We start from the raw sequence: 19,157 nt of genomic DNA on the forward strand, positions 1-19,157 counted from the left end.
GACTATCCACTTGCCTGCTCCCTTGTACTTGATTTGCTCGTTTGATCCTGACCCGGCTTGTCCGACTCTGCTGCACCTACCTACCTGTATCTGCACCTGGCTTGTATACCGATTGCTGCAATACTTACCTGCTGCTGCACCCACGGTCCTGCACCAGGCCTGCATCCTGGTCAACGCCATACCTGCCTGCTGACGCATCCACGCTCCTGTGTCCAGTCCGCATTCTGATTGCCGCCATACCTGCCTGTTGCTGCACCTACGGCCTGCATCCGGATCTCCAGGGTCTCCACCTACCTGCCGCCAGCTCCAGACCTACCCGGCACTCGTGCCACTTCTGGCTCTGTGCCCTCTGTTCCCACTATCAGGGGCTCCGAGCAGGAGTAGTAAGAGGGCGCCTCCTCTCCATGTCAGGCTCCCCAACCAGGTACGTGACAGTACTCCTCACCTTTGCAACGCCATACAGTTTTGAAGCCATCAGTTCCAAAAACATTTATCTTGGTCCCATCACTCCAGAGTCCCAGTAGTCTTCTCTTTCAGCATGGGCCCTGGCGGGCACTTTTGTGCATGGGCTTTCTTCATGCACGACACCCATGCATGCCATTACTCTGCAGTGTATGCCGTATTGTGTCACGGGAAACAATCACCCCAGTTTGGCTTTCTACTTCTTTAGCTAACTGCAATGAACTTGCATGGCAATTTTCTTCAATCCTTCTCATCAGACGCTCCTGACGAGGTGTTAACTTCCATGGACGGCCTGGACATCTCTTTGAGATGGTTGCAGTTCCATCTTTGCCAAATTTTTGTATCACTTTTGCTAGAATATTCTGATAGATAAGTAAAGCTTTGCTGATCTGCTTATAGCCTTCACCTTTCTTGTGTAAAGAAATTATTTTTGCTTTCTCAGGCCTTGTGACATTTCTCTTCCATGTGGTGACATTAATGACAGCATGAAATGGGGAGGGGCTTTCTTTGTTACGCAACACCTTTCATAATCAACTGTCTGCTGGACACCTGTTTAATTAGACTCACCTGTAGTTAAATTCTTAATTAGGATTTTTCTAAAATTTAGCTTTGCTCCTACCCCTAGGTTCACATCTGTGCGGGTGGTGCCACTGCGGATTCGCACGAAAATCCATGCAGCCGCACAGAGAATTGCGGACTCGCAGGCGGCTGCCATTAGTTCTAATGGCACGCCGCCCGCACTGGAAAACGCAACCGTACTGGGAACCAAGGTACCGCTCGTACTGGGAACCACACGGCCGCATAGATGTGAACCCGGGGTCAGACTTTCATTGGGGTGTATTTTATTTGCAATGTGGTCTTGAATGAATTTGTTCGGAAAAATACTTTTATTGTGTGTGCAAATTAACAAATCTTGTTTGCAATCAATGGCCCGCATTTGTGGGAGTATTTTGTAGTACAGTAACCCATAGAAAATGTTGATTCTGAAAAGAAAGTAAAGGTTTTCTGACAAATCTGTTGGGGTGTACTCAGTTATGCTGATATATATCTTTTCTCTAGTTACTGGTAAATGAGCAATGATGTGTATTTGGAAATATCAGGCAGACTATGAACATCACAGCATGTTATCTCTTCAGTGCATCGCTGCTATCACAGTACAATATAAACGGCAATTCATTTTGCTAAAAGACAAAGGGAGAAAATTCAGATTTAATGACTTACTTTAATTTTCTATTTCATGTTATATACACCAATGTTAAACCTAAAATCTCAAAATTAAAATCAGGATTTACATCAGAAGTAAACATTTTGCCATAGTGTATAGTTGTAGTCTGTAAAATAATTGTAATACTTGACAATGGAAATACATATTTGCTGAGGTTCACTTTAAACAATTCTGGAACAATTACAGTTAGAGAGGACATTAGTGTATCTTAAGTTAACATTTTGTATGTTCATTAAAGTAGTAATAAACCCTCAGCATTTTTTAACTCAACACACTGATCACAATAAAAGAAACATTTCTTAGTCATTTCTAAAAATTCTTACCCCAGCACTTGCAGTTTAAAACCTTCAATGCTGTTGGCTTCTGCTCTCTCAATCCTGCTTCCTTGAACGTCTGCTTTTCACAAGAAAGTTTACAGTGCACAGTGTGGTCTCCAGTCAGTCAATTCGTTTGGAGAGGGGGAGAAGCAGGGGAGGTGCTTTGCCATCCTAGGCTGTGGGTTTCTAATGACGTGCATAGTATAAGGAGACAGAACTCTAGTCCATGCGAGCAAGGGTGGCTCCATAGGATGCTACAAGAGAAAGATGCCCCTCTGAAACAGGAAACCTGGGGCAGAAATCATGGCACCAGCTTAAACTGGAACAAAGGGAATAAAAAGAAACATGCTGCTTCATACTAAATAGGTGATTAAATCAGCTGCTGTAAGGCTTTAAAACATTAGGGTTTAATATCACTTTAAGCACACAAACAGACTTTGGTTGAAGTTAGACCAATACGTGAAGAACTCTGGCTGGTTGCTAGGGGTCACTAGCACATAACAATTAGGAACTCTTCTTCTACCAATTACCTGAAGTACAGAAGTTATATGTCTGGGGTTGTCCCCTCATAAATCCTTGTTCAAAGAGACACTGTCATCTTGTCCATGTAAAACAAAGCAACTGTGTCTGCAAAGGTCCCCCTCACCTAGTTATACTTGCCCTACCACCCTCCTTCCAGGATCCTGTCTCTGATGCAGCCACACTAGAATCCAAGGTGGCGCGCACTAAGTGGGGTGGTGACATCAGTGCTCGAACCTAACATTTGGCTACTGGACCCAAGCCCTGAGGATATCACATGGTCTCCATACCTGAATTCATCAGGTTTTGGCGCCAGCTGCAGAGGCAGGAGCAAGGCACTGCTGGTGTGGGGAGTGTAACCAGGACAGGTTACAGTACCTTTACAAAAAGGTACTGTCACTTTACCCTACACTGGCAGGGAAAAAAACTTTTGAGTATTCACATGGATGGTTACCCTGACATACACCTTTATTATATCTGAACAGGCAAAGCACCATACCACTTTTCAACTGTGGTGGTGTTGTGGGGGGGGGGGGGACGTCCAAAATTGCAGTTCCCGGTCCACCCAAAAATAGAAAAGCAGAAGGGAGATGGTGCTTCATGATTCTACATAGAGGGACCCTTTTTGAAAGTGGAAAGAATGTTTATCTTTACCCAACACACATAGTGGAAGCACACATATGCTATTAGTTTACTGGGAATGTGACATATCTGGCATAGCATGAATGAATTATCCTTGTTCAGTCACAAAAGGGTTGTCTCTAACATGTGAGTGACCAGTTCAATTTAAACGGGAAAACTATGTAAACTGAACATTTGGTTTCAATGGACATTCTTCCCCCCCACACCAAAAAACAGAACATACTCCGGGTGCCTTTTCACCCACCTGCCCACCAATTCTCCAATTAACAGAGTTGACAGAAGAGTTCAGTAATTACTTCTAAAGCCGGCCATAGACAGTTCAAATCTTTGCTGGTTCAGCAGGGACCGGCCATAATTCAAACCATGTATGGGGAGGCTGAATGTATCCAAGTTGATCGATGAATCAACTTGGGTACAACCAGCCTGTCATATTTCACATGCGATTATTGCTAGCAGTTATATCTGGGAGAACACAATGGCTCCGTGGGAGGTCAACATAGTCATCACTGTGTTGATGGGGGGGAATCTAGCAATCTTCTTTCCTGTAATCTGTGGTTGCAGGAAAGAATATCAATCAGTCTATGGCGGGCTTAAGCACAGTGGCAGAAGAAAAAAATGAAAGCTGATAGTCATTAAGGTACCCCTATAGTTCTTAACCCTAAGAAAGTTATCTTTGGATTTCAGATTATATTTTCCTCCCTTTAGAAATGAATGTTTACCTTAGGTAGATTACTACTTTAAAGCCAACGTTTCCTAAGAGAATAGAGATACACAGATTGCCTTTGCTGAGCTCCTGAAAAGCTAGCTGCTTCGCTGTTATGCTGAACCCTTCAAGTAAATATGCTTACCAAGAAAGGCACAATGGAGTTATAAGTCTATCTTCATAATTCTGGGTCCATGACTCCGAGTACTGAATCAGGGGACCAGCATGACAACCAGGCAACCTGCATTTGCAATGGCTGTCTCCATGTTTCTTTCATGATTTACTTTAAATACATTTAACACACACTGTATATACAGACCACTGATTCTTTAAACTGTATTAACACTGAAGGCACCTCAAATTAATATAAAGACATGCTAAAGTGGCCTCTCAGCCAATATTAATTTGGTCTTAAATGCTATCTGGCATACCTTTAGGCTTCGTTCACAGGGGCAGGTAGGGGGCAGTAAAGCCAGGCCGTTCAGCTGAGGTTTTACAATCCCCCACACTGCCTGCCTGAACCTGGGCATGTACAAGTGCAGCAGGGCAAGATGCTGTGCTGCGCGGGTACAGCGCAATTAAGCAGCATGATGCATTTGGCAGACATTACTGCCCCTGAACAGGACCTATGCAAGGTATTGGGCTTGGTAGAGCAGCATTTACAGGGTACATCAGGTGATGATGAGAAGACATAATGGCTCTTCACCGCCTGTCAAATGCATGGGAAATTAGCGCAGATTGCCAACGCCAGATTAAACTCTTGCAGGACCCTAGGCAGTCTGCCGCTAGATGGAGATGACCATCACTACTGTACATTGCAAATATGTAGGTTGCACCAAAATTTGTTTGCAAACTGACAGCTAAAGGAAGATGAGCTTTTAAGAGAAACTGTAATGTGAGCCTAATGTCTAAGGTCAATGTATTGTTATTGACTACATTACATTAATACAGTATTTTCTCTATAGTCTTCAATGTCAAGTTTTTCTTAGTGGATTCATTTTTTCAATTTTTTTTGTAAACAATTTAAGAAAGCTATACACCCCTTAACACCACACCTTGGGGAAAAATCAGGTAAAACAACCCATTCTGAAATCTAAATGTGTGTGAAATTAAAAAAAAATGACCAAACAATACAAATGTAATAAAGTTTCATTGTAATTTTCTTACAAGCGCAAAGCAATATTATTTTGTTGTCACGGGGCTCTTAAATGGCATGGGGCCCATAGGCTGGTGCCTATTCTGTCTATTTGGTAATCTGGCACCGCAGATTGCTCTTCAAAAGGCACAGCACATTGAACGAACCTTTAATATTACAGATTTATGTGACAAGGTCATGGTGCGTAGTAAAGTTACCAAGATCTGTGTATACATTTTTGGCACCGTTATCTATACAACTTTCCTTCTCTAGCAGGTAAGTTTTACTCCCAATGATGTGCTTTTAAATGTTTCGATGCAAAGCAATATATACAGATAATGGTGTAGTTCACACTAGCACATTATTATTACAACAAAATAGGATAAAAATAAGGAAGATTTGCATTTCAACTGCGAAAAAAAAAAAAAAATATTTGAGACAAGTGCAGATTACAAATTAATAGACTCTCCTTCAAAGCTTGTCAACTATCCATAGCTTGCCAACAATAGCAGAACTACAAGCAGCAGCCTCGCTAGCACATTATGCTGTAACTCCGAGCTCCATTATGACTAATGGGAAGCTGATTAGTCAAGCTTGACTCAAAATCTCCAGCAGGATAATTATTGCATTCATTAACTAAACAATAGCACAACTATGAAGAGGTGTTAAAACACACTTGTTCATTGTATACACATGTGTGAAAATTCCTGTCACTATGACTCACTACTAAATTGTAGTTATTCCAAAACACTCTTTGGGTTTTAGCATGAAATGTATACCTAAAAACTCTAGCCTCAACTCTTCTTTTGGCTACAGTGGGTTAGTACCTCTGTCAGGTTTTACGAATGTATTCTTCCCCAACAGAAAAGTATCGCTCACATTTCCTATCCCAATGACAGTGGTCAAACTAAAAGGAAGTAAGGGAAAATGTAGACAGCGATTAAATGGCTTTTTATAGTAGGATGGGGAAGGGTAACAACTTCTGTTAAAGTTGTCATCTTCCCTGACCCAGACAGTGCTAAAGACCTGACAAACAAATGATTGAATCTCTAACTCTTCTTAAAAAATGTTTTTACTGGAGGCATGCTCCAGTAACAACAATGGAGACACTGGAGTCAAAACTAGAAAGGAAATTTGGCAAAATGGTAAGGCACATCCACCACGTTGACATAAAGAGGCACATGTTGCATAGGTAGGCTTGAGGAACAAAACATGTTTAAAATCACAGATAGTGTTCTGATATGAACAATTCCACCAGTTATAGTACCTCATTTTCCTCCAACTTAGCGCCGTTTTTATTAAATTCTGGAAGAGACTTTTAGGATATTAGGACATCATAAAAATGTTTAGTGTGGGCTGAATCTCAATATAATCCAGGCCTCTATTGTAGATACAAGAAGACCTTTGTTAAAAAAAAAGTACTCTGTGTTCACCCACTGTCCCTCTCCATCTGTAGAGAGCTTAGCCTTGTTCCACTGTTGTTGATACTGCTGAATATAAGGTTATTCCATTCAAATGTAATGCATATTAAAATCATTTTTATTTAACGGAACTGACCGTAATAGGACTAATCAGCAGGTAAAAAGATGAACACTAGGCTTCCAGTAAACTGGTGGGAGTGCAGAAAGGAGTATATCCATTGGATGCCTCAGAAGTAACCAAATATCCAGTGTCAACTGGTATAGGAACTCAGAGTGAGTGAGGACATTACCCACATAATTCATCAGTCATCATGTGACTGTGCTCCAGCCTAGCAATTGGTCACTAGGTCCGAGAACTGCATCATGGGAGGAGGTCGTACGTTTCCCCCCATACTCAGAAGTACTGGGTACATTTTGGTGAAGCCACAGAGTAAGAACAGGAGTATGAAGTGGTTGGAAGGAGGGCTACAAGCAGACAACGCTTTGCCCTAAAATTCCAGCAGTGCAGCATATTTCTCCTGTTGAATATATACTGCACACCAGTAATATAGCCTGTACTGTTCCTTCTAGCTCAACTCTATTTCTAATATCACTTTCATTCACTCTAATAAAGATCTTTCCCAAAGTGAGAAAAAAAAGCCTCTCTCTTTCTTATATCCTCCAACAATCCACTAATTGAAAAGGCCTGCTGAAACCACTTGCCTCAGTGTTGCTTTGTTATCAGCTATAGAAAGCCAACCAGCCATTACAATAGGTTCCCAACAACTGACTGGTTGTGGCCTATAGTGTATAGCTTATTTCATTGGAACTCACTCCAAAGAAAATTACTTTCAACTATATGTGGAACATCTAATTAAATATTTATACATTCCTCTACTTCCGACAACATACATATGATTATACAGTACCACAAAACCCAATAGGCTCCTTCAAGTCATTGTGAAATTATTTAAAATATTCAGGAATGCAACAAGGAAAACATTGATAAGTATACCTAACTTCAGGTGAATTAAGTTGGCAAGATCAGATTAAGCATTTTGCAGCAATAAAAATTTTACACAATTTCTAAGGCTAGATGTCGCATATTGTCAGAAAGGTTGTACTGAAACATTCTTGTGGCCAGTACCATTCCAAGCTATTGAATATATTTACAAGCAGTACATAGGATGTAGGGATCTTATGCGATAGCATACAAGGACTAGTGTCATTACAGCGGTATTATTTTCTTGTGTTCTTCATGTTTGCATGTTATGGCAGTCTAATATCTTGGCATACGTTGCCGATATTTTACAAAGGCGAAGACAGCCACAGCAGCTAATATTATAGGCACCACTATCATGGCTATTGACGTTCCTTCAGAGTCTGTGTCGGTTTTGCCTCCAAGAGGTCCATTTAGGTGATTCTGTTAAGAAAAAAAAAGAAACAAGTCAGGGGCAGGGAGCAACAAAAGATGAAGGAAGGAAAGAAAAGAAGTAATTAGATTTGGTTTAAGGAAAAAAAAACCCAAAAGGTTCTGCTAGTGTTCAATGGACTCAAATCAGGAACTGTCAATCAACAGTGTGTTGAAACCCAACTACCGGAAATGTGAAAATAATTCCGAATAGTGAGATGTTTATTGTAGGAGAGAAGTGAAGCACTTTAACTTACCTATTACTCAGCTGCCCCGCAGACAGTGCTCTCCAACACTCTGACAGTGGACTGTCTCTCAGCATCAACAAATCCAATGCAGGGCTCTGGACCCTGCATTGATATCGATTATGTCAGGACTGTAGACTGCTGGGGAAAAGATGCTGCAGGGACCGGCCTAGCAACATGGATGACTGGTTAAACCAGAGTTCCACTCACCTTGTCAAAAAATAAAAGTCAGCAGCTACCAAAACTGTAGCTGCTGACTTTTAAAAAACAGCCACTTACCTGTTCCTCGCAGTCCATTTCACCAGCCGTCCTGTATTCCAGGAGGCCGACATCTTCAGTGTGGGCACCCGGCAGTTACTGCTTGTGGCTGCACAGTCGGGTACCCACTGCGCATGCGCGAGTAGTGCTGCGCTTCATGAATGGTCCTGTAGTCTTCTGGGACCTGCCACGTGTCCCAAAAGACTACAGGGAGGGAGGGAGGACACCTTCCATTCCCGATCACCTAGGCGATCGGACTGGAAGCAGGAGCGGGTATCTGTCAAATTCAGGTACCCGCCCCCCTCCCCCCAAAGGTGCCAATCCTTAATGGTGAGCGGGGGAGCAGTCCATAAAGTGGAACTTCCCCTTTTGGGTGGAGCTCGGCTTTAAGTAGATCTTCTTTCCTATGTACCCTAGCCCTAAACAAGCAATTAATCCTTGAAGTGTGGGAACAGCCGCACTACAAGGGAAAATTCCCTAGTTGAGCTTTAAACTCCACAATTATCTACATTTTATTATTTTGCTTATGGTTTACTAACCACCTCTTCTCACTGGCTGTGACAACACACCTGGAGCCACCAATCTACCAACTTTTCTAGCCACAGACTCCATGGATCCTTGTCTGCAGCCGGCAGGACACTGGCTTATTTTACTGTAGTTGTTTTCTAACACCCTTTGTTTTCAAGCACATGGAATGCTTCTTGAAAAAAATGATAGTCCAATTGAGCTGTAAGTAAACATTGCAGTGTCATGAAGGAGGGCTTTATTGTAATTACAAAAATGAGACTGTTCTGAAGAAAAAAAAAAAAAGCTTGAGGGGAAATGTATAATGGCTTGTACATATTTATTATGATTACAGCATATTAACCACTTCCCGTCCGGCTGTTGTATATAAACGGCCGGACGGTGGCAGTGCAGGGTCATTGTGGCCGTTTGTAAACGGCCTCCCCGCTACTGCTTGTGCGCACTCCCTGGGAGTGCGCAGCACCGCGATCCGGTGCCCGCTGTGTCCTCCGGACACAGTGGAACACCAATCGTCAGACGGAACCTTTGTAAGAAGTCCCGATCATGTGATCACTGATTGGCCGATCAGTGATCACATGCAGAGTAGTAAGCAAGATGTCACTTGTGACATCATTGCTTACTACGTGTGAAATCTGTGAATGATCACAGAGGTCACATGGTACAAGGCTATTCACAACAGCCTTGTACCATGTGACAAGCTGTGACCAATCACAGCTCACTCAGTTCTCAATGGCTGCAAGAATGCAGCTAGAGAGAAGGAGAATGATTGCTTTTACAGCCTTTATGGGTGTAAAAGCAATCAGTGTAAAAAAAAAAAATAAAAAAAATCTTCATCACCCATCACAAGTAGTACAGTGTCACCATGGTGACACTGTACTGCTAGGGTGACAGTATGTAAAAAAAAAAAATATAAAAAAATAATGTAAAAAAAATGTTTAAAAATTTAAATTTTGGTTATAAACTAATTTGGGTCATTTTTTTTTTTTACTAAAAATATAACGGAATAAATTTTGGCCAAGATTTATGATGAAATACTATTAATTTGCAAAATTTTATAAGAAAAACACTTTTTTTCCAAATTTTTGGACTTTTTAATTTACATAGCAAAAAAATACCAGTGGTGAATAAATACCACCAAAATAAAGCTTTATCTGTCTCAAAAAAATGCTAAAAAAATCATATGGGTACAGTGTTGCATGACCGTGCAATTGTCATTCAAAGTGTGATAGCACTGAAAGCTGAAAATTGGCCTGGACAGGAAGGGGGTAAAAGTGTCCGGACTGGAAGTGGGTTAATATGCAAGTGGAGCTTTTCACATACAACTAGTTATGGGAGGTAATCACATGTGTAGATCTATGCCATCCTATGATCTGTCATCAACACATTACTTGGCACCAAAATAAAACACAAACATCACAAAGCAGATAGAGGTCTATTCAAATGTTTTTTTTAATTAACCTTCATTTTTTGTTTCTTTTAACAAGTGCACATGTTTAGATTTGTAAGCCTTTTAAAGCATTTTCCATTTACGTTTGGAAGACTTTTTTTCCAGGAAGAGATTCATGGAATGTCGAGGACAATAAAATATTACCAGTAAAGGGAGGAATGGAAAACAGCATAGGAAGCCAAGAAAATGACATATAACTTGTAACAATGTGAAAAATGGCTAAAAACATAACTTCCTATTGAAAGCTAAAATATTCAATATTTAAAGATTGTTCACAATGCTCACAAGTGAACTGCCTAGTTTTAGAGCAGAAAAATCAAATAGTGAGTGTAATAAAATTTGAGCAGAACTGATTGGTTAATTGGGTGCTTTGGACTCTTTGAGAACTGATAACTAATCTGCTATTTTTATCTTCTTGTTTATGTACTAATTATCATATCTGGAAACTTTTGGAAGTCAGCAGCCTGAGAATAGAGGTGGGGAAAGGGAAGCAGAGGCATATGTGCAAAGCACTGTGCCAAAACTGGGGTATTAGTCAAGCTTCATGTGCTGCAGCAAAACAGATAATTGATGTAGCGTGCTCAGGGGGCCAGAGTTAAAGGATAAGTTCACCTTTGGTAACATGATACGTTCCACCAGTTTTTAGGGTGGAACATGTAACATGTTCCCATAGCTGCACCCTTGCCTCTGAGATAGAATGGGGAAACTTCTCCACGTACTAGTTGTCAGATTTGAAAACAGCGCAGCCTATGGGGCTCCACCCACACAGTGTTCTGTGAATGAGTGCCTACAAGTCCCGTCAGCCTTAGCGGCTGTCGGCTTGTAGTTTTCAATGAACTACCACGGAGCTGTGGCGTGCCATGGTAGTTCACTGAAGCTTCCTGTCAGTATATCAGCTTGACTGTACATCCCGACAGGTCTGCAGGAGTTCTGCATGGCATCAGCAATCTACTGATCAGCGGTGCAATGCTTTCCAGGCTCCTTTGGACAAAAATAATTAATGCACATTTTTTTACCTGCAAAAAAAGTGCATTTATTATTTTTGTCCAAAAGGTGAACTTATCCTTTAACTGGAGGATTTACAGGTGGTGCACAAGCCAAATTTTTTCTGGCAGGATCATGGGGTGTACTTGCACTTGTCTAACCAGCAAAATGTTCTTAATTATATAATTTACAGACCAAAACGGAGCAAATAAGAGAACTGTATTGTTGCTGTATTGTCTCCTGTTATATTGTAAAGCACTGAGCAAACTGTTGGCGCTACATAAATCCTGTATAATAATAATAATATAGTTTATTAGGATTTACATATAATTTAAATTCTTTACAGTGTTAGGAGAAAAAATAAAAAAAGAAGCAAGCCACAGAGCAGAAAGAGGTAACTCACAAAAACACTATATATTAGGGATGCACCGAAATCTTGGCCACTGAAATATTTCAGCCGAAAATAGCCGATACAGGGGACTGTGCGTACTGCAGATGTGGAGGGGGGGGCGGCAGAGAAAGGCAGGAGAGGAGCAGTGTATACAGTGACCTGACTCTCTATATGTTAGTGCTGGTTTTTAAATGTAATTACCGGCTTTTTTGTTTTCTTCACTATAGCTCACAGAATTAACTGTCACTTTCCCCCAAGCTAAAAGAAACAAAGTTTCCTTTTAATTTATTTCCCAGAGTTAAAAAAACAATTTTTCCTTTTAGTTTCTTTCCCAAGATAAGAGAAACAAAGTTTCCTTTAGCTCCAGGGAAAGTGACAGCTAATTCTGTGAGCTATAGTGAAGAAAAAAAAAAAGAAAAAAGCCGGCAATTGCATTTAAAAATTGGCACCGACATATAGTGACAGCCAGTGAGGGAGCCTCTCTGTATACACTGCTCCTCCTGGCACACACTGCCCCCCACCCCCTCCCCCCTACAAAGAGGACCTGTCACGTATATGCTATCACATAGGGGACTAATAGTCCCCTATGTGTTCGCATTAAAATCATAAGTTAAAATATATATTTGTTATACAGTATTTATATAGCGCCAACAGTTTGCTCAGCGCTGTACATATATATATATATCTATATCTATATATCTACACACACACACACACACACTGGAGCCTCCCCACCCATACATACGCAGACATTTTGGTTTTCAGCCACATGCATTCTGAATTTTTGGTATTGGTTTCAGCACCAGAATTTTCATTTTGGTGCACCACTATTCTATAGATAGGGTGCCTGGGTGGTATTGAACCCACGACCCCTGAGCCTTAAGGTTTCTGTCTCTCCTTATAGAGAAAAAAAATCAACCTGCACCATGAATGATTGGTGCTGTTAGTAACTGGGCAGACTGAAAAATGCAGATCTTCTGATTTTTTGTTGACAGAACAAAGATGCATAAATCACCATAACCCTGCACTCTAGGTTACAAATATTGTATTGTGTCAGGAAAAAAAGATGCTTTCACAAGCCTTATCCCTTAAAGTAGAAATATAAGCAAAATGTTTGTTTTTTTTCATTTTGGATATAGCAAGGCAGGGTTATAACCCATCAGATTTTTTTCCCCATTTTTGTCCCATTGCAGAGATTTCCCTTCACTTCCTGTCCCATAGCCAAGCAGGAAGTGAGAGGAAATCCCTGCAAATTAAGGGAATTCCGTGGGGACCCCAAGGTCACCAGAACTTATGTCCTCTTTGGAGAATTTCCCCCCTATTGCTTTTCTGGGGACAACCCAAATTTGTGGATTTTCTTTTACTTTCAATAATGGTAAACAGAACAAGTAGAGAGGGGGGAATCTTAACGGGGGTACAGACAGCAATAAAATTTGACAGGGGTCCCAATCCCTCTCCACTCTGTCCAAAACTAAAAAAAAAAAAAAAAAAGTTTTGCCTTTAGTTATACTTTAAAGAACTGAGAAAAGGGCAGCAGAGAGGCTAAATGGTTAGCACTTCCGCTGGGCAGTACTAGGGTTGTTGGTTCGAATCCCAGCCACGGCACCACCTGCCTGGAGTTTGCATGTTCTCCCTGTGCCTGCGTGGGTTTCCTCCGGGTACTCCGGTTTCCTCCCACACTCCAAAGACATGCCATGGATCCTGCCTAAATTGGCCCTAATATGTGTATGAATGTGAGTTAGGGACCTTAGATTGTACACCCCTTGAGGGTTAGGGACTGATGTGAATGTACAATATATATGTAAAAGTGCTGTGTAAATTGATGACGCTATACAAGTACCTGAAATAAATAAATATGAAGTTTGTCGATTTACCTGTCTGAAAATGCTAATGTGCTAAAACATAACAGAACATGCTGCTGTGCAGCTCTAAAGATTTACATTACTACATAAAGAAATAAGAAGTTCAGCAGTGACTCCTGTCTCCTCTGGTCAGCCACTGTATCTTGAATGCTGACAGCAGATGTGATGTGACGACTAGCTGGCAGCATCTTTGTGGGATGTTTGCCAATTCTCTTTATAGAGAGTTAGCAGATCTGCATAGAAAGGCTGAGTATCACAGGCAAGATCATCAGCCAGACTGATGGCTCAAGCCCCACATGTTGTCATCTGATGCATCCTGCCACTCAACCTTCTAAACGCATAAAAAAAAATGGAAGAAAAAAAGCTAACCAAAGGTCACTGCTTACCTCCCGCTGTGTTGGTGAGAGTCCTCCTGAGTACTAAAGCTGGCTATAGATGGATTCAAATTTGGATGGTTCAGCAGGGACCAACCAATTTCCATCCATCTATGGTCTCTCCTAATCACAAGGAGTCAATCTAAAGGTAGACGCCTTCTAAACAGGACTGTTGGAAAACTTTTGTATTTCAATGATTTTCATTAGTTTATAAAAATTAAAAAAAAAAAAAAAAACGGGAGCAACAAGACATGTCCACACAGAGCCATCAATTGCACATTAAAAATAAAGAAAACAGTGCTCTAACACTAACAGAACAAAAGGTGCGCCCATGCAGGGGCTATCAATGGTACATTTTTATTCAATCCACGCATTCAGCCAGTTGGCTGCAGTGCTGATCAGTGTATTCTGACAGTGGAGGAGACCCATTCTTTGAATGTGTGGATGGGCCAATCTGTTCTCTTTTTTTGACCAACTGGCAGGCTGATCAAAAAATAAACAATCCATGTAAGGCCAGTCAGAAAATTGTGCAGAGTACAACTCTATCTCTTCTCCCTTGTGGAACCTTGACTGCATTTAAACATGGCGGCAGGGGAAAAGGCTGGTCTTATAGTGCAGGCGCAACAAAATTGTCTGATTCCTTCCCACACAATGCTGACTATGGACACTCAAAACACACCCAGCCCATGGAAAAAAAGATTTAAGAAACATCTTACTTAGTGGGGTGTGCCAACAGTGCCAAGTCAGTATTTTTATGGACAAGTTCTGTTGACTACGGACTGGAGGAAACAGGCTGTTTAAAAACTGTTAGTAAGAATACAAACATCTGGCAACCCTATCTGGGGCAGGACTCAAAAATTGATTGGAATCAATATGTTGGCTTCAATTCAAATGGCAGGTAATTGTCAGCAATGAAGATTGCTAAAATCCAAGCAAATGTAAATACTCAGGGGAGGATTGTTCTTTATTCCACAGAGAAAATCTTCAGTTACACGGAGAAAAAAAAAAAAAAAAAAAAAAAAACAGTTTTGAAAGCCATTTTTCCCTGGAGTTACACAGAGCAGACAGAGGCTCCTGAGTGGAACTTCCTGCTCTGCTGAATTCAAGGAGGATGATACGAATGTACAAAGCTCAGGACGACATTACTGACAGAGGTAAGAAATTAAACCTGATGGTTTCCAGAACATATTAAAAGCCGTGAGTGATGATATCAGGTAGCACAACATCTGCTGATCCCCATTATAAATACAGACATCAGTTTCTATGGCTACGGCTGCAATTCATAATGTATTTTCTGGTGAAGACTGGTAAAAACTGATGCAGGCCATAGACTGTTCGTTTATTGGCCGATTTTTCATCCGAAAAACGAAACATCGGTCGTTCTGTTGCCACCAATGATTGCAAAAATTGGCCGTTTTTCACAAATTTTCCAGCATGACCAATAAAAGAAATGAGGAGGAACTGCGAAAATCAGCCGATGCCATTGCCCCACTAACAGTGCGAAAATCGGCCGATTATTATTTTGGACGAAAAATCGGCCGATAAACGAACCGTCTATGGCCTCTATAATGCTTACATCATTATATTTTTAGGAAGAGCCCACTGGTGAACACACTAGAAAAAAACAAAATGAATCAATGATCTCTCTTAGTGGTCTCCAAACTGTGTCCCTTTGCTTGCTTTTATCTGGCCCTTGGGGCACTTTTTCATCCACTGATACCAACAATGGGGCAGAATTCCCCCCACTGACACCAATGATAGGGCACAATTCCTCCCAATGACACCAATGATAGGGCACAATTCCTCCCAATGACACCAAGGATGGGGCACAATTTCTCCCACTAACACCAACAATGGGGCCCACTGACACCAACGATGGGGCATAATTCCCCCTACTGACACAAATGAAGGGACGCTACTCCTCCATATGACACCAATTATGGGGCACAATTCCTCCCAATAACGCCAACGATAGATCACAATTTCTCCCTATGATACCAACAATGGGGCCCAATAACACTGCTGATGTGGCACAATTGCGCTCACTGACACCAATGATGGGGCACAATACCTCTCACTGACACCAAAGATGGGGCATTGTTTTTTGCTCCACTGAAATCGGGACATTTTCTACTCTCAAAGGTCACAGCCCAGCCCCCCTAAAGTCTGAAGGACAGTAAACTGGCCCTTTGTCTAGAAATTTTGGAGACCCCTGATCTATCTAAAGGAATAAACTGCTTTCTAAAACCTAACATTACGGAAGCCTTGGCTAGATTTACCTACATTTCTCAAGACCAAAGAACAAGTTCCCTTATTAATTGGTTGGTTCACCCAAAAGGGACTTCAAATTCCAGTAGGTGCAAGGTGGTAAATCCCTTTCCATTTTTAACTGCACACTTTTCAAAAATAAGAGCACTAAATAACAGAAAGCAAGAAGGTTAGACCAGCCTAGTGCATTGTGACAAAACCATTTATCAGAATAAATGTTGTAAACAATTATACTCAAACACCAATGAGTGTAAAACAGGTAAAACAAGTGAAAACTTCAGCCATAGCCTCAGCCTGTGGCCCTGAATAGGGTTGGATGAGATTTAAATAGCCGACTGGCACATTTTGAGGGAAAACCCTTTTCAGAGCTCAGAAGAGGGTTTACCCTTGAAAAATGTCAGCATCTGCTCTTTGGATATCAACAAACCTTGTCCAGTAATACAGGCTGAGGTCATGGTTTTCCTTCTGTTTTATGTGTTTTACACTCATGAGTATGAATTATCACTTATTATAATAAATGACATCATTGGTAATGCACTAGGCTGGTGCATCCTTCTTGTTGTAATTTAGGGTTTGGTATTCCCCTGTCCAAAGAGGGCTGCAAGGCCTAGGGAGCACTTGGTGACCTGTGGAAAACTCAAGTCAACAGGACCAGCTGTGGGACATATACTGTATATTATCACCTCAATCCTCCACACTTGAGTGCAGAGGAATTTTTGGTCTTTGGATAACAAATGTGCTGCACCAGTGTTCCCAGTTGCACCCACATGACAAGGCCAGTACAAAGGGGCTGTCTTCTCTGAGGGATTAGTAGTGGTGCACCAAAATGACAATTTTGGTGCCGAAACCGAAAATTCAAAAGGCACTTGGCCGAAACCGAAATGCGCAGTTTTTAAAAATGAATATATACTTTTTGGAAAAAAATACACTTTGATTAAAAAAAACAATATATACCCCAATTGTTTTTTAAAATATGTAAGAGGATGTTTTTTTTTCTCTTCTCCTCCATCTCTCCCTCTTCTTGCCTCCCCCTTTCACTCCCTCTCATTCTCCTCCTTCGCTCTATCCTACATTCTCAACATTACCTTCCCATTTCTCCGAGTTTAGATGAACTTGGAATACCAGCAGATCCACAGGTACAACTGCAACTCCTCAGCCTCCGCCCCTCAGGGGTGGACGCCCTTTTATCCACTGTTCTCACCATCCTCTCACTTTGTATTACATCACATTTGTCAATTAAAGGGGCTCATATGAGGTTTGGCTGATGTCTGTACCCAACTGCTCTGTTCACTTTATTCTACGCCAATATTTGCTTGGAACATGTTCTCTTCTGTTTTCTTTGTGTATGTCTTCCTCCCAAACTCAAGCAATGTTAATTGATGACAGTATGTGTTTCAGATTTATATCCCGTCAGGGATACGGGCATTTACTAAGTTGTATACATGATCCGAATGTAATCCATATGTTACCATTCTGCTTTATTTCTCAATAAAACTGTTTTTGGGGGAAAAAAAAAGGAAGAGGATGTTACGGCGAGTAAATATATAACCAACATGTCACACTTTAAAATTGTGCACGCTTGTGGAATGGCATGAAACTACAGTACTTAAAAATCTCCATGGGTGAGGATTTAAAAAATGTTTACAGGTTAGCAGTGTAAAGTTACAGAGGAGGTCTAGTGCGAGAATTATTGCTCTTGCTCCGACGTTCGTGGCGATACCTCACGTGTGGTTTGAACACCATTTACATATGTGGGTGTGGCCAACGTATGCATTCACCACTATGTTGCAAGCACGGGAGGGGGGGGGGGGGGCACTTTAAACTTTTTTTAAAAAAATTTATTTAATTTTTTTTGTTTTGTTTTTTTTTTGCATTGTTCCTTTTAAAAAAATTGTAATTTTATTCTTATCACAAGAAATGCATGCATCGCTTGTGATAGAAATAATTAGTGACAGGTCCTCTTTATGGAGAGATTTGGGGTCAATAAGACCTCACATCTCTCCTCTGCAATGTAAAGCATTAGATCAAAAAAAAGCATTGATTAGTGCTTTAAACAAGAAAAAAAAAAAATGGCTGGAACCAGAAGTGACATCGCTCCGGTCCTCCAAGGGCATAGAGATGTGTGGCGGCCATCTGTCCTTCACTCATCTCTATGTCCAGCGCCGGCAATGATGGTTTCTCAGATAAGACTGAACTACCGAGCGGTGGCTAGCCGGCGAACGGCTTTGAGGGGCGGGGTTTTTTCGGCACCTGTATCGGTGCTTTTTTTTTTATTTCAGCCGACAGATGAAAGGGGTGTTTTTGGCCAAAATGTTTCGGCCACTGGAATTTTGGTGCCTCCCTAGAGATTAATTTTTCACTTTACTCTAAACAGTGGAGGATTAGGAGTAGAGGGACTTCATCTTTAATAGGGTGATTGAATCACTGAAGTTTACTAGTCCCATTTATTCTCAATAGTTTTGGGCTCATTGCTGAAGTTGTCAACACTCAGTAGAGACCAGCAAAGTGTTCAATCCACAGTCACTAGATATTTAGCGTATCGATTTCAAAATCTGGTATCCATCTGTCCAGTTAGGCCTAGGATAGACACATGGCCTCAACTTATCTTAACGTTGAAATTAAACCCCTGACGACAGTCAAATGCAAGCGGTAGAGGCCTTGACTTTTAACTGTTGAATTAGTAGGAACAGAGTATAATCTCAGCAACACCTAGGCCTAGGATCTAAGGAGCTCTACAGGTGATCAGGCTGATCACACTGGTGCCTGCACTTTAGCACTGTTACCTTAGGCACTTTTTAGGAAAAGACCAGTTCACATTAAAGTGGAAGTTCACTCTCTCAATCAACAAGGACTATTTTTAATCCCTCTGCTGCCAGCTTTAGTAAATAGATAGGAAAGTAGATAAAATTTACATGTTTTAAACTTTTTTTTACATTACTTCCTGGTTTCCTGCTTAGGCAAATGATGTCATACATCCCAGCAGTCTTCA

At 41.2% G+C, this 19,157-nt stretch overlaps 1 protein-coding gene across 1 annotated transcript in view; it reads right to left on the bottom strand.

Annotated features, from left to right (window-relative positions):
• Window positions 1–1,664: 1,664 nt before the first annotated feature.
• Window positions 1,665–19,157, bottom strand: part of SYNJ2BP (synaptojanin 2 binding protein) — a 51,215-nt gene continuing 33,722 nt past the window's right edge. The window contains exon 4 of the mRNA XM_089686838.1: window positions 1,665–7,826. Within this exon, the coding sequence (XP_089542964.1) occupies window positions 7,683–7,826 (144 nt within the window). The 3' untranslated portion in view covers window positions 1,665–7,682. The remainder of the gene's footprint in view (window positions 7,827–19,157) is intronic.

This window comes from Staurois parvus, unplaced genomic scaffold (genome assembly GCF_062004578.1).
Source record: "Staurois parvus isolate SC_StPar_1 unplaced genomic scaffold, SC_StPar_1.0 ptg000414l, whole genome shotgun sequence".
Taxonomy (NCBI): domain Eukaryota; kingdom Metazoa; phylum Chordata; class Amphibia; order Anura; family Ranidae; genus Staurois; species Staurois parvus.